At 46.3% G+C, this 14,037-nt stretch overlaps 7 protein-coding genes and 1 non-coding gene across 8 annotated transcripts; 2 read left to right on the plus strand and 6 right to left on the minus strand.

Moving 5' to 3' along the window:
- Window positions 1-17: 17 nt before the first annotated feature.
- CYBJADRAFT_66880 (mitochondrial fission process 1 family protein) lies at window positions 18-941 on the minus strand. The gene has a single exon (XM_020217848.1). It carries the CDS (start codon window positions 675-677, stop codon window positions 48-50), a length of 630 nt encoding a protein of 209 aa, XP_020072004.1. The 5' UTR covers window positions 678-941; the 3' UTR covers window positions 18-47.
- Window positions 942-1,027: 86 nt separating this feature from the next.
- Window positions 1,028-1,462, minus strand: RPB8 (DNA-directed RNA polymerase core subunit RPB8; the record flags this gene model as incomplete). The annotated part of the gene is made up of 1 exon (XM_020216828.1): window positions 1,028-1,462. One exon carries the CDS (start codon window positions 1,460-1,462, stop codon window positions 1,028-1,030), a length of 435 nt encoding a protein of 144 aa, XP_020072005.1.
- Window positions 1,463-1,788: 326 nt separating this feature from the next.
- Window positions 1,789-4,680, plus strand: CYBJADRAFT_166742 (S9 family peptidase). The gene has a single exon (XM_020214608.1). The coding sequence runs from the start codon at window positions 1,832-1,834 to the stop codon at window positions 4,559-4,561; it is 2,730 nt and encodes a 909-aa protein (XP_020072006.1). The 5' UTR covers window positions 1,789-1,831; the 3' UTR covers window positions 4,562-4,680.
- Window positions 4,681-4,924: 244 nt separating this feature from the next.
- Window positions 4,925-5,006, minus strand: CYBJADRAFT_t55. Its single transcript has one exon. It is a non-coding gene; the product is annotated as a tRNA-Leu (tRNA).
- A 167-nt stretch (window positions 5,007-5,173) lies between these two features.
- On the plus strand, window positions 5,174-7,959 carry CYBJADRAFT_66902 (S9 family peptidase). Its single transcript, XM_020217850.1, has one exon. The coding sequence runs from the start codon at window positions 5,279-5,281 to the stop codon at window positions 7,913-7,915; it is 2,637 nt and encodes an 878-aa protein (XP_020072007.1). The 5' UTR covers window positions 5,174-5,278; the 3' UTR covers window positions 7,916-7,959.
- Window positions 7,714-8,573, minus strand: BNA1 (3-hydroxyanthranilate 3,4-dioxygenase). The gene has a single exon (XM_020214609.1). The coding sequence runs from the start codon at window positions 8,513-8,515 to the stop codon at window positions 8,003-8,005; it is 513 nt and encodes a 170-aa protein (XP_020072008.1). The 5' UTR covers window positions 8,516-8,573; the 3' UTR covers window positions 7,714-8,002.
- A 1,779-nt stretch (window positions 8,574-10,352) lies between these two features.
- On the minus strand, window positions 10,353-11,804 carry ICP55 (aminopeptidase; the record flags this gene model as incomplete). The annotated part of the gene is made up of 1 exon (XM_020212538.1): window positions 10,353-11,804. The coding sequence occupies one exon, from the start codon at window positions 11,802-11,804 to the stop codon at window positions 10,353-10,355; it is 1,452 nt and encodes a 483-aa protein (XP_020072009.1).
- A 910-nt stretch (window positions 11,805-12,714) lies between these two features.
- On the minus strand, window positions 12,715-14,032 carry HOP1 (Hop1p). Its single transcript, XM_020217849.1, has one exon. The coding sequence runs from the start codon at window positions 13,883-13,885 to the stop codon at window positions 13,127-13,129; it is 759 nt and encodes a 252-aa protein (XP_020072010.1). The 5' UTR covers window positions 13,886-14,032; the 3' UTR covers window positions 12,715-13,126.
- Window positions 14,033-14,037: the final 5 nt, after the last annotated feature.

Here is a 14,037-nt window from a genome sequence, read left to right on the forward strand (position 1 = left end):
GTAATATATTAAACAACAATGTTTTCATTCTGCTTGTATACTTTAGGCTACTCTAGTTTTGACTTGCTGTTGTACTTTTGAATCTCGCCAAAGGTATAGTCCAAGATGTGCTCAACAGGCTTGTCAAAGAGGTATGGCAACGCTGGGACTATACCTAAGCCCAATCCAATCGGTCCCCATTGTCTCAGCAATGCATTCTTAATGTTCTTATCGGCATATTTAGTGGCGTATCTCACTGCAGTATGGATAGTGAAGGCTGGCAACCCCATGGACGCGATACTCTGGAACAAACCTCTCTTCAGACCAACGAGCCTCCAGTCCAACTCATTTTGCGCTAATGCCTTTGCCTGTGGGTCCACGGCAGGCAATGGGTCCCAGGGCTTAAGGTGTGGAAGATACTGGCCTTGCTGGCGTAGCTTCGCCTTCCACGCCTCGTAGGTAACATCTCCCAAGACATATGTCCACGAGATACCATAGCAGGCCTTGACCCAAGTCGGGTGGACAGCAGGTCTAAAGGACTCACCAATGTCGCTTGTATAGGCAACGTAACGGTGAGAAGCCAGCAGAATGGTTCTTAACCGGTTTGCGTAAGCCGCATAACGAACGTTTGACTCTGTAGAGTCTTCGGAAAGCGAGTTTGGGTGTAGTGCTTCTAATCTCTTCTCAGTATCTGACATTATCCTTGTGTTTACCAACGGGTATGCGTGCCTTGTACAGGGTGAACAGCTCAGAGGAGGAATTGGTTCCAATTTGCTAAATTAGGTGGCAAGAACCCAAAAGTGGCAAGCTTGAAGTGGGAGACACCGTCTGCATGCTTGATTGCAACGGTTTTGATTGCGCCGAACCACACATATATACACGTACAACAGCAATGATAGCACACAACTTCGGAGCCTGGACGGCCAGTTACTCCATGAGCCTAGCGCGAGCTCGAGAATCGTACATATGTCTAAATGGTTCAATTGAGCAGTTCTATATTACACCGGTGCGTATGTATAAGAGCAGGGTGGAAGCCACTGAGCAGAGATCAATGGCGCATCAACAGGTAGATGTTCTCCTGCTTCAGCGAGCTCAGGTTTCTGTAGCCGCCCTCCAGGCACAGCAGCAACCCTCCAAAGGAGACGTAGACGCTGATCTTGTCGTCGGACCCTTCTTCGAACTTGTAGACCGTACCGTACATCACGTAGTCGTAGTCGTCCGCCAGGCTGCGCTCGCCCTGCTTTGGCGGTCTCCACGAGCCTGGCGCCTGTGATTCCGAGGCCTCCTCCAACGACAGCGACGACGCCAGTGTGATCGTCACGGACTCGCCAGTGCTCACTGGGAACAGGTCTGAGTTTATGTCCAAGGTGACCTTAACGTCAGATGAGGTTGTGGAAGACGCAACGATTCTCGACACCCTGTTGTAGCGCGCAGCGTCAACCTCCGTTATAGTGAAAACGTCATCGAACAGTGTGTTGGACATCGTGTATGGCAGCCAGAAGTAGAGAAAGAGACGAAGAGGCGGGCGTCGATGGTGTTCTCTGGCTTCTCTCCTGTTCCGCTGCGCTGTTTAGAGGGCTTCTCGAAGGAAAAGGTAAAATTTTAAAGTGCGCCGCGGGACGTGCGAAAGTCTCCCGCGAACTCGTTTTTGTGCGCTTTGGCACCGTCGCCTGGGCCGATTTCCTCTTTGGGAAGGCAATGGGCGGGTGTACATATACTCACACCGTACGGGTAACATTGGACGTGTCTTTATAGCAGCGGAAGCGTTGGGAAAAAGGGAACAATTGGGAAATCTGGCGTGGAAGTCACTGTTGAAGGAAGCCAGGACCGCTGGAGACGTTTTAAAGGGGACATGGCGGCCGACGATTTCGAGATGGACGAGCTGGACGAGCTGGAACAAGGTGGAGGAGGAGGAGTTGAGCCCTCTGATGCGCTGCTGAGATCAAGGCTCGACGCTATCGCCGATGGGAGGAAGCCGCTGTTCAGGAGGAAGAAGAAGGTTGTTGTTGTGATCAGTGCGCTTGTGCTTCTGTGGATCTGTGGGTCTGTGCTGTATCTCAGCGGCGGTGCTGACAAGATTGTTGATTACTACAAGCAGCAGAAGGGTGCTGGCGGTGCGGAGACTGAAGGTGAGCCTGCAGTTAGCGTGCCTACGGTGGAGGTTGCACCAGCGGTGGATGGAGGAAAGCAAGAGGGCGGGCAGGAGCAGGGACAGAGTGCCGGTGAAGATACAGCTCACGACTCCAAGGGAGCAGATGCGCCTGTATTGGACGATGGTGGTGCTGATTCAGGTGGAAAGCCCGTTCCTGAAGACTCGACCGATGTCTCCAGAAGGCCGCCAATCACGCTCAGTGACCTGAGATCTGGAAGACTGTTCACATATTCGACCCAATTGAGATTTGTCAAACCACCACAGCAACTGGAAAACGACGAAGGGTGGTTCTACTACTTCGACGTCCATGCCATTGAGGCGCAGAAGAGCTCCTCTACTGACAAGACCAAGAAGCTTGCCGATTCGTTGACTTTTGAATACGAGGAAGCCCACCACAAGATCACTACATTCGTTCCTAACTACGACATGACTTGGGCTATAGTAGGTACTGATGTGCAGAAGCTGTTTAGGCATTCATCCCTGGCGTATTACTGGCTCTATAACATTGACACCAAAGAGTATAAGCCCTTGGCTGTGGATGAGAAGGGTGTGATGATCAAACTGTCATACGCCACATGGTCTCCAAAGTATAACTACATATCCTACCACTATGACAACAATGTATACATCCTTGATGTATCGACAGGAAAAGTGGAGCAGATTACCCATGAAGATGAACATTCCATCTTGCTCAACGGTAAAACAGATTGGGTTTATGAGGAAGAAGTGCTTGCCGATGATAAGGCGATATGGTGGTCACCAGATGAATCCACATTTGTTTTCATGAAGACTTTGGAAAAAGATGTTCCATTGTATAATATTGATCTGTTCGTGCAAGGTTCCGGTGGTGCTACCAAGTATCCAAAATCTGAACAAATTGCATACCCAAAGCCTGGGTTCAAAAACCCTCAAGTTTCACTGCACTCTTTCAACTTGAAGGACCAAACCATCACAGAGATTCAGAGAGCTGACTCACAGTTAGGCGATGAGTACATCATTTATGAAGTATTTTTCGTTGATGATGACAATTTATTGGTGAAAGAAGCAGACAGAGAATCTAACAGACTTGAGGTTCGTCATTTCAGACCAAGTTCAAAGGAGTCAAAAGTTGTGCATAGAGTCAATGCCAATGAGGATTACCAAGGCTGGATTGAAAAATTCAACGCACCATTGATAATCCCAGCAGATCAATCACAAGGCCGTGAAGTCGCTGGTTATGTGGATACTTATGTTGTTGAAGGCTATAATCACCTGTGCTATTTTGATTCTCCAACGGCAGAACCAAAACCTTTGACCAAAGGTAATTGGGAGGTTGTCACTGGTGAGCTGGCCTTTGACTTTACTAAACAGCTTGTCTATTTTTCAGCGTCGAAGAAATCAGTGGACAAACACCTGTATAGTGTCCATCTCACATCTGGCGAAATCACAGCAGTTACCAAAGAATCTGAAGATGGATATTACGATACTTGGTTCTCACCAAATGCCAAGTATGCTGCAAAGTACAGAGCTGGTCCAGATGATGAATCAATGGAGCTGATCAACTTGGAAGATTCCTCAATGATTTTACCCTTCTCTCAAAAGACCTTGTACATGATGTCGAAGGACGCCTTCTATTTCCCAGAGCGCAAATTCCACAGAGTTAACGTTGATACGGACGAAGATGGATCCCCTGTCACCTTAAACGTTTTAGAATATTTACCTCAAAATTTCGATCCAAACAAGAAATACCCACTGTTGGTACATTACTACGCTGGACCGGGATCTCAAGTGGTGAAGTATTCCATCTCACTGGACTTTGAAGACGTGGTTTCCTCCTCTTTGGATGCAGTTGTTCTTTACATCGAACCAAGAGGTACAGCAGGACAAGGATGGAGATTCAGATCGTGGGCTAATAAGAAGATTGGATACTGGGAACCAAGAGACATCGTCACAGTCACCAAGATGTGGTTAGAAAAGGGATTTATCGATACTGACAAAGTGGCATGCTGGGGATGGTCATATGGTGGGTTCACCACTCTAAAGACATTAGAGTATGATCATGGTGAGACGTTTAAGTATGGCATGGCAGTTGCGCCTGTGACCAACTGGCTGCTTTACGATTCCATCTACACGGAGAGATATATGGATAAGCCATCAAACAACAAAGAAGGATATGCAGTTTCTCAAATACGAGACGTTGAAGCTCTCAGTAAGGTAGAGAGGTTCTTAGTGATGCACGGAACCGCAGATGATAACGTTCACATACAAAACACATATGGACTGCTCGATCTCCTGACTTTGAAATCGGTCGAGAACTACGACGTTCATGTGTTTCCAGACTCTGAACACAGCATCTTGTACCACAATGCCAATGCAGTTGTTTACGACAAACTGTTCAATTGGTTGAAGGATGCATTCGATGGTGATTTCAAGAATTTGGGCCACAGATGACCATTCGGGAGCCCATCGTTCGGTTTTTGTTCTATATATCAAAGGTCATGTAACCATGATTCAATTGACATGCTCACTCAACACTTAGATATCAGCCATAGGAATAGACAACTTGGACTTTATCTAGTTGATGTAGAGCCACGGAGGAACAATGCCTCGTTCAAAGAAAATGTTAAAGCATAGAGGATGCTTACGTCAGCTACATCCTACCTACCCCTTAGGTTCAGCTTAAGGGTCTTCATGAAGCAATGTATGCTCCATCTATGTACTAAAACCGTAAAGACAAGTTATAATAAACCAAAATAGCAGATGCTATCACCTTGTTGTGTATAAATACAACAAGAATTCAAAAAAAAAAAATAATGGATCCTATGAGATTCGAACTCATGCATCTTACGATACTCGATCTTGAGTCGAGCGCCTTAAACCGCTCGGCCAAAGATCCATTTGTTATTTTCGTAGTTTTCGCGCTTAGCCTCACCACGAAAATCCGAGACAGCCCCCACATCAACAGGCCGCGAAAATTACTTGTTCTGGAATATGCCCAGGCCAGTATAGCATACGTTCACGTATGCTTTCACCTACGTGTGTGGATTTATGGCCCCAACACCCGTAAACTTGAGAGCATTGGAAACACTTAAACCCTGCACAGAGTCCTCGCTGAGCGTTTCATATACCCTTGTTGCCTCAGAGATACATGTGCGGTAACTGATCACAATGCCAGAGGAGATAGAATTGGACAATATGAACGAGCCTTCCACAAGGTCTTCCAGTTCACAGGAATCCACCGTGTCCAGGGCCTTCGATGAGCTTGATCAGCAGGCTCGAATGCTGCCAGACTACGAGGACCTGTCGCTTGAAGGTGATACCGCGCCGACTATCGTGACGACAAAGCGGTTCAAGAGGTCGTGGGTTATCGGTGTTGTGATCGTGTTCATTCTGGGGTACACGGCGGTGTTACTCAGCTACAGAAACGTCAACTACGATGCAAGAACCAACTATTCACTGAACAACACCAGCGCGGCAGAGTCCTTGTCCAGCGTAGGACAATCGGCATCTGTCGACTCTGGCACGGAGGTGTCAACCATTTCAGAACACCTGATTGAGCAGGAATCGTCCAGTTCAACTCAACCTGAGGAGTCAACAACCTCACGAACACCAACAGTTACACTGCAAGAGCTCGATGTTAGAATCTCGAGAGAATCAATACCGAGAAAGGTATACCACAGTAGAGTGGATGCAGAGTCTGTGACGTTCTTGCCAGGAGCACGGATGTCAAAGGCTGAGGATGAAGGACTCTATATCCAAAAGTACGACGACAAGGTTGTGCTACGCAAGATGGCGGACCCACAGTATGAGTACGTTCTCTATCCAGAGGGCACTTTCACGTACAACGGTCTTGAGAACATTCTACTGAGCGTAGTGTCTAATAGTGATGGCCAATTGCTATTGTTTGCTTCAGAGGCCGTGGCTAGATTCAGACACTCAGCAGAAGCGTTCTGGTATCTCTACGATGTCAGTACTAAGGAGATCACTCAGATATCAGGGAAGGGCTTGAATGGCGTGAAGTTACAGCATTGTTCTTTTTCTCCTAAAGCTCGTTATGTCACATTCATCCAAGAAGGGGACCTCTACATATATGACGTTGTCAATAAGTCCAACAGGAGAATCACAAGTGATGGTGATGGATACCAAATCTTTAACGGTAAGACTGACTGGGTATACGAGGAGGAGGTCCTAGGTACGGACAACGCACTTTGGTGGAATCAAGATGAGACAAGGCTGGCGTTCTTGAAGATAGACGACACAGATGTCGAGACCTTACCGTTGGAAAGGTTCAGTTCTGGTGTGTTCCCTACAGTGGAGGACATCAAGTATCCTAAACCTGGAGAGGCCAATCCAAAGCTGACGTTGTTTATCCATGATACGGAGAGAGATCAGACCGACACCGTGGATAGAGCGGACTCTAAGCTAGGCGAAGAGTGGATCTGTTATGGTGCGTTGTGGATTGGTGATTCCTTCATTATTCGTGAAAGTGACAGAACATCAAAGGTGCTCGATTATAGAGTCGTTTCGAAAGACGATGGCTCATCTATCAAATACTCCATAGACTCGAACGAGTACAACGGGTGGATAGAAAACTTTAACGAGATGGTGTTCATTCCAAAGAACGAGTCCTCTTCACGAGTGAACCATGGGTTTGTTGATATTGTGCAGAGTGAAGGATACAACCATCTGGCCTTCTTTCCTGTGGACTCGGTAAGCCCTCGAATTCTGACCAAGGGTGATTGGGAGGTTGTTAGCATTGAGCATTTTGACGCAGAGGAGGAACTAGTGTACATTACAGCCAATAGAGAATCCCATTTTGAAAGTCATATCTATGCTGTAAATGTCAATACTGGGGAGATCTTCTCAATTACAGACATTTCCAAACCTGGGTTCTTCACAGCAAATTACTCTCCTAGTGGTAGATACGTTGTTGCCTCATACAAGGGTCCCGAGCTTCCAAGAATGATAGTATACGATACCACAATCGAGCATAAGGAAAAGGAGAAGCGTGCAATTGATTTCACGGGATCCAGAACCAGATATCATACGGTGAAATTGAGTGATGGAGAAACTGTTGATGTTATAGAGGTTGTACCACCAAACTTTGATGCTTCAAAGGAACATCCTTTGTTGGTAAATGTATATGGAGGACCTGGCTACAGAATGCTTCACAGGCAGTTCCACATGGGATTTGAGGACACAATTAGTCAAGCATTGGATGCCGTCATCCTTTTCGTGGATCCGAGAGGCACAGGAGGTCAAGGATGGAACTATAGATCATACGCAAAGAGACACATTGGCCATTGGGAGCCTCGCGATGTAACAGAGGTGACGAAGCTCTGGATTGAATCGAGAACGTATATCAATCCTGAGAAGACGGCGATTTGGGGATGGTCTTATGGAGGATTCACCACGCTGAAGACTATGGAATATGACAAGGGACAAGTGTTCAAATTCGGCATGGTTGTTGCACCTGTCACCAACTGGCTGATGTATGATTCGATCTATACGGAGAGATACATGGATCTGCCAAAGGACAATTCTGAAGGCTATAAGGAGGCCAGAATTAGGGACCTTGAAGCGTTCAAATCGGTCAAGAGGTTTGTTCTGATGCATGGAACAGGCGATGATAATGTGCACATTCAGAATACTTACAAACTATTGGACTTGTTCAACCTACACGCTGTTGTGAATTTTGATCTTATGATCTACCCAGATTCCAATCACAACATCAACTACCACAACTCATACGGGGTCTTAATGAACCGGCTAACTACTTGGTTAAGGGACAAGTTTGAGCTATAATGATCATAATAATACCACTACTGGCTGTGTGCTGTGAGCGTTCTGATCACAGAGACAACAGTGGTGTAAATACAGAGAGTCGTTGTATCACTGAGGCTTGGAGTAGTTCAGCGTACCACACTTCTTACAGGTTCTTGCCTCGACATCAGCGTCAAAGCTCAAGATGGCATCCTTCACCTGAGTTCCCAGGTCACTGCAGTAGAAGGTCAGGTTGTGAACGATCTCCTTACAGTTGGAACAGTACCACCGTATCTGGTCGTTAACACCATCTGGTCTATCTTGCTCAACAACAATGCCCACGGTGTTTGCATACCTCACCGGATTATGTGGGGTGTTCCCCGGAAGGAGGAAGCTCTCTCCTTCGCCAATGGTGATGTCTCTGAACTCACCATCGTCAACGACTCTGAGAGTCATGGCCCCCTTGTACTGGTAGAAGTACTCCGGTGTCTGGTTAACGTGGTAGTCGGTACGCTCGTTAGGCCCACCAACAATCATCACAGTGAAGCCACCACGGTGCAGGCAGTAGTTGTTGACCGGGGGCTGGAGAAGGTCTCCGTTCTCTTCAAGCCATTTCGGGATGTTGATAGGTTGTGCAAGCATTTGTACTGAGCGGTTTCGGTGGGAAATGAGGTGATGAGATGGCACAACAAGATGGATTCAGCTCAAAAGATCAAGTGATATTTTAGTGTGGGACCGGGGACATACGGCGAGCGGCTTTTACGACGGAGGGTGGTGGCCGTGGTTACCGGCGCTGTGTGGCCCTACCGTGGTGTTCGGGTGATTAGGTGTCCGGGTGTGGATGTCCGGGTGTATCATACCGGGTGCACTACATCAACAGCTTTTCCCGTAAAGCAGGACGACTCATCAGGAAAGACCGGTGACACTGCCGAGAATGCACATTGAACTAAGAGGTAAGCTATCGAGATGACTGCCGTTAGATGGGCTATAACTAACCGTGTGGGAATAGAGGTTTTAGCAAAGATCTTGGAGAGGTATGAAGGTGAGTTTCAGTACTAAAGGGATATGGGCATGTAGAGCGCTGGTTGGAACTAACACACGTGAACAGGGCCCTCTCGCTTAGAGAGACTCCGATTCATCTCTCACATGGATGATCCGGTATCGGTACAGGCTGCTCGCGCAGCACTTGACTACATCGCCAGCATTGACGTGCCAATTGTCGATACCTTGTCTCTCGTGGAGAAGGCGACGAGAGATGATCCTTCGCTTCGAGATGAATATAAGAGAAAGCTGGACCCAGACACTGCGCTGGCAAGAAAGAAGAGAATGCTCAATGACCTGGGTGCAGACTGTGTCTATTACCAGAGCTCTATGAGTAAGATTATCAAGATCACAACGATATACATGTACAACAACCAATATGGCGAGGCCCAGAGTGTATTGGCCTCGTTGAATAATACAACAAACGCGTGCCAGATTGCAGAGTATGCCTGTCAGGTGGGCATATTACAGGGAACTTATCAGTTGACCCTTTCTCAGGAGAAGAAAGTGGATGTATTCATCTCTACTGCAATGTCGAACGAGGTTTACTTCAAGAGATTGACCCCAGAGGAAATCACATCATTCTGGAGGGTCAAGTTTTACGTCCTATATGCAAACTTCCTCAAGAAGAACTTTGAAGAGGTTGTCAAGCAGGGGTTTGCTATCGCAAGCAGTGATCCAATCCTTACCGTGAACGGAACCGAAATCAAAGCTCTGGACGTGCTGAACAACTCAGACTTTGACAAAGCCATACACAAGGATGAGATTCTAATTGCCATGCTAGTTTCCGTTTTGGTGGCTAGTACTCCAAAGCAGCTTGCTGATATTCATGCTCAACCAGAGCTGACGTCAATCCTGGGGTCTTTGCTCCAAAGTTTCCGTCCATTCGCATCAGCATTGGTGAATGCTAGATTCGCTGAGTTCTTCCAACTGTTAGATGGACTGGAAACACTGTGTACTTCAAACATGTTCTTTGCAAGAATCTGGGAGGACATCAAGCTTGCGTTCAGAAAGAAGGCCTATTTACTGTATCTATCTCTGGTGAAGAGAGTCTCGTTAAGACATTTGTCAAACAAGTTGTTAATTCCCGAAGTTGAGTTAAAGAGAGAGATAAACGATTTGATACGGAAGGAATGCTTGCAATTTGCCTTCACAGAAGATGAAACCATTTTAGAAGTTGTCGAACCTGATAAGAAGACCACATACTACGAAAGGCTGAACCGATTGGCAGAAGAAGTGGACGACATTGAAAGTGCACTGAGAACAGCATCGCAGGCAGAGTCAAAGATCCAAAGCCACGCATCGTCTCCAGAGCCTGAACAACCAAAGGCTTATGATCCAGATAGCTTGGATGCTAGGCTGGCAAGATATGGAAAGACAAACGTCTAGTAGCCCTGCTTATGAGTTTATATACATGTATTTACACACGAGGTTTTTCTTAAAACACTTCTAGCACTTCGTCTTCAAGAGGAGTGGTGACACCAACCTCAGCGACTCTTTCAATATCAACAATCTCCTTTGCAGCTTCGATGGTCAAGTTTGTATAGTCGTTGACACCAACTGCAATGTCATCCTCGATTCTAATACCAATATTTCTGAAATGTACAGGGTATTGGAGATCATCAGGAACGTAGATACCTGGTTCCACAGTGACCACCTGCCCTGCCTTGAGCTTTGCGGTTCTTGCGTAGTTTGGACAGTCATGGACGTCCAGACCAAGGTTATGCCCAATGTAGTGAGGGTATAACTTTGTTACGTCAGAAGTTGAAAGGTCTCCGAATCCAACGTTCTTCAGTTCTCTCTTGAAATATTGAACACTCAAGTCGTGGAGATCTTGAAGGCTCAATTTTGCAGACTCAGTACACTGGTCAATGACATCCTTTTGAACGTTCAGCACAGCTTGGTAAAGATCAGCTTGAGGGCCCGTAAACTTACCAGAGTTAGGCCAGGTACGTGAGATGTCAGCACAGTATCCACCCAGAGACCCAGCTGCATCAACAAGAACCATCTCATCGTTATACATAGCATCATCGTTTCTTGTATAGTGGATACAGAGGGAGTTGGCACCAGTTGCAACAACTGGTATGTAGGCAGACTTATCACAACCTCCAGCGATGAATCTGTATTCCAAGAAGGCGTGTAATGTTCTCTCCGTTACAAATCTCTTTGCATACGCCTGATTATATGCTCTTCCTGAAATCTGCCCTGCTTTGCGCATAACTTTCAACTCAGCTTCAGATTTGATTGCTCTCATATCAGTGATCAGATGAGACAGACGTTTGACGGTTTTTCCCGTGGAGTTTGCCTCAATTACTCCTTCGATTGTCGAGTATTTGGAATTTGTACCGATATTGAAGAAGCTTTGGAAAGTGTTACTTAATGATTTGGCATGCGAGGTATTTTTGTTCAAGTCAACGTAGATGTTCGAGTTTCTCTTGATCAGTTTCTCGAGGTGCGTAGCAACTCTATAAGTATCTTCACTTTCATCCGCGTTGAAGATGTCAATGGCACCTTGTACTCCGGTTCTTTGACCTTCCCATTGTTCAACATGAGGTTCTTTTGGTGGAACAATCAAGTGGAAGAGCACATTCTCCAGGTTGGAATCAGGCTTCTCAATGACGAGCACAGAATCCGGTTCGTTCCAACCACTCAAGTAGTACAAGTCGTTGTTCTGTTGGAATGGATAAAACACGCTTCCAGATGCAAATTGAACGCTAGTTCCAATAACAATAGCAATAGAGGAGCTCTGAAGTCTGCTTGCAAGGTCGATACGACGTTGAAAGTACTCTAATGCAGTGATTCCAGGTGTTAATTCACCCGGCTTGAGCATGAACGGTCTTGTTTCAAAGAGTGGCTGACCAGCACTGAACGGTGGCACTGGTCTATTCATAAGAGATCGTATTTGCGTCTTAGAAGTCCATTTCGATCTCGGTAATCTGGCTAACATCTTTGCTTTCGTCGTGTGATATCTGTACGTTTTGTATGCTGGATACGGACATTCTTTCTTAATAAAAATTTTGTAAGCGTTTTTTCCCACACCTACAACAACGTACCACTTCAAACAGCAACGTGCATTTTGGTATAAATTAGTCAACGATGGAAGAAAGGTAGTGATAGCGACCAGAAACGGTATTTTTAGCCTTCTTCCATCTTGGTGAAAGTGGAATTGGATTGCTGGAGAGGTAATTTGGGGGATGATCTGGTGTTCCGTTATCGATTGATTCGATTGAGTCACTCTCCATTGTTCTCTTCCGATAACGCTCAGTCTGTAACTGTGAACTGAAAGAGGTTTCTTGACTGCCAATGTTCCAGTCCACAGAGTTTTCCGAACTGGAATTGAACGCGACATCTGGAGAAGAGTCCCACGAGAGCATGTCCAAATCCTCATCAACTATGAGACACATACGTTTTGTATCTTCACAGATGAACTTCTTCCATCTTCCGGATTCACGTGCGACACCTCGAAGGTTAGTTGCATTGTGAACCTTAGGACCAAAGCAGAATGAATATAATCCTTGTTTAAGGGGCTTTCTTTTGTACTGAACATCATCAATGTCAATATTGATCTTCAACGTGTTCAGTCTCAACGCATATGCATTAGGATCAGTTCTTTCAATGAGGTAGAGCATATTCCTTTGGAGCATCCATGAAATGGCTTTCGCTGTTATTGGGAAATCTTGATGTGACAAGCCCATCTTTCTGTGCACCTCTGAAAGAATAAAGCCTTTCTTAGTAGTACGGCCCATAAAGGTCCAGAGCCTTGTCACCAATAATGGTCTCAAGTTCTCATGAAACGGTATTTGCCCCATATTGCGTGAACGACATGTGTAGCAAGTTGGGAGTAAATCTTTCACTGTTAGGCTGTAACAGACCCTATGGACGCGTGCACCGCATGCTGAGCATTGTACACTGTTGAGGGCGTATCCTCCAAACTTCTCCTTACAACCACATTCACAAGTAAACCTCCCAAGGTGCTGTGTCGGGATAACAGACTCGTTATTTCCACCTCCTAAGAACTGTTTGAGAATAGCCGTTGTTTGACTCGGCTCTAGAGAAGGGTATCTTACTGTAGGAAACTGAACATGCCCTTCAAGAGGCTTGTCCAACTCTGGAACTTCAAAGGGGTCCATTCGAATTACACCAGTTGTTGGAGTACCTTCTGCAACACTTAGTACATTTAGCACTGTCCTATTATCATGTTAGTGGAAAGTTCTACAAAGCAATGTGTAACGGCTGGGGGGTTTCTAGAGCGTACTTGTGACAGCCAGTGTTTAAAGCACCAGCAGAGCAGCCTTCCAACGATGGCTTTTTGACCCTAACTGTGGCCGCTGGAGCATCACTAGCGTCCTTAAAACCGCTAGGCTGGTAATCTTTTGGGCAGTCATCGCTGAATAGCATTCTAAGTGCGACGAACTTGGTCTCCGGCAATTTGTCCAATGCCTGGGTCAATTTGACGAGCCGCTCCATAAGATGTTGAAGTGTCTGTCTTGCACTCAACAACGTGATGGTTTCACTTGCACCAGCAGTGCTCATGTCAAGCTTGACTGTATCTTCATTGGAATCGAATGAGAACGAGTAAGCCTCGTGTAGATCGTCTGGCCTGGACTCGTCTAAGAATATACCGAGCACCAGCCCTTTCAAGTAGTTTCTCTTCAAAGCGTCGAGGATCCCTTCATCTATCCAGTCCAAGAACTGGTCAACATGAGACGACCTGCCTCTCACCAACGTCTTCACGCGAAGGGAATTGAGCTTCACGTCTGGATCAGTTGGATCGTAGTCCTCTTCGAACTTGTTTGGCACGAATCTCTGGTCAGCAAAGCTGTTATCAGGGAACAATCCACGCGTGAAGGCGATACAACCAAAGGACATTGTGAGCATCGTGTGTATCAACTGCTGACTCTGAGCTGACGAGGCCGGCAGGCCTGTAGCGACTTTAGTTATGGCCTTGTGGGTGAGCGATGCGAACGGCATTGCGGGCTGTGCTGGTCTGAATGTGTTGCTGTTGCTGTTGTTGTTGTTGTTGTTGTTGTTGTTGTTGTTGTTGTTGTTGTTGTTGTTGTTGTTGTTGTTGTTGTTGTTGTTGTTGTTGTTGTTGTTTAGCCGCCAACCCTTTGGAGTTATGG

This window comes from Cyberlindnera jadinii (assembly GCF_001661405.1).
Source record: "Cyberlindnera jadinii NRRL Y-1542 unplaced genomic scaffold CYBJAscaffold_3, whole genome shotgun sequence".
Lineage (NCBI taxonomy): Eukaryota > Fungi > Ascomycota > Saccharomycetes > Phaffomycetales > Wickerhamomycetaceae > Williopsis > Williopsis jadinii.

What these genes read in the sequence shown, in the direction of transcription:
- CYBJADRAFT_166742 (XM_020214608.1), top strand. Translation starts at nt 1,832, where the DNA reads ATGGCGGCCGACGATTTCGAGATGGACGAGCTGGACGAGCTGGAACAA.
- HOP1 (XM_020217849.1), bottom strand. Translation starts at nt 13,885, where the DNA reads ATGCCGTTCGCATCGCTCACCCACAAGGCCATAACTAAAGTCGCTACA.
- BNA1 (XM_020214609.1), bottom strand. Translation starts at nt 8,515, where the DNA reads ATGCTTGCACAACCTATCAACATCCCGAAATGGCTTGAAGAGAACGGA.
- CYBJADRAFT_66880 (XM_020217848.1), bottom strand. Translation starts at nt 677, where the DNA reads ATGTCAGATACTGAGAAGAGATTAGAAGCACTACACCCAAACTCGCTT.
- CYBJADRAFT_66902 (XM_020217850.1), top strand. Translation starts at nt 5,279, where the DNA reads ATGCCAGAGGAGATAGAATTGGACAATATGAACGAGCCTTCCACAAGG.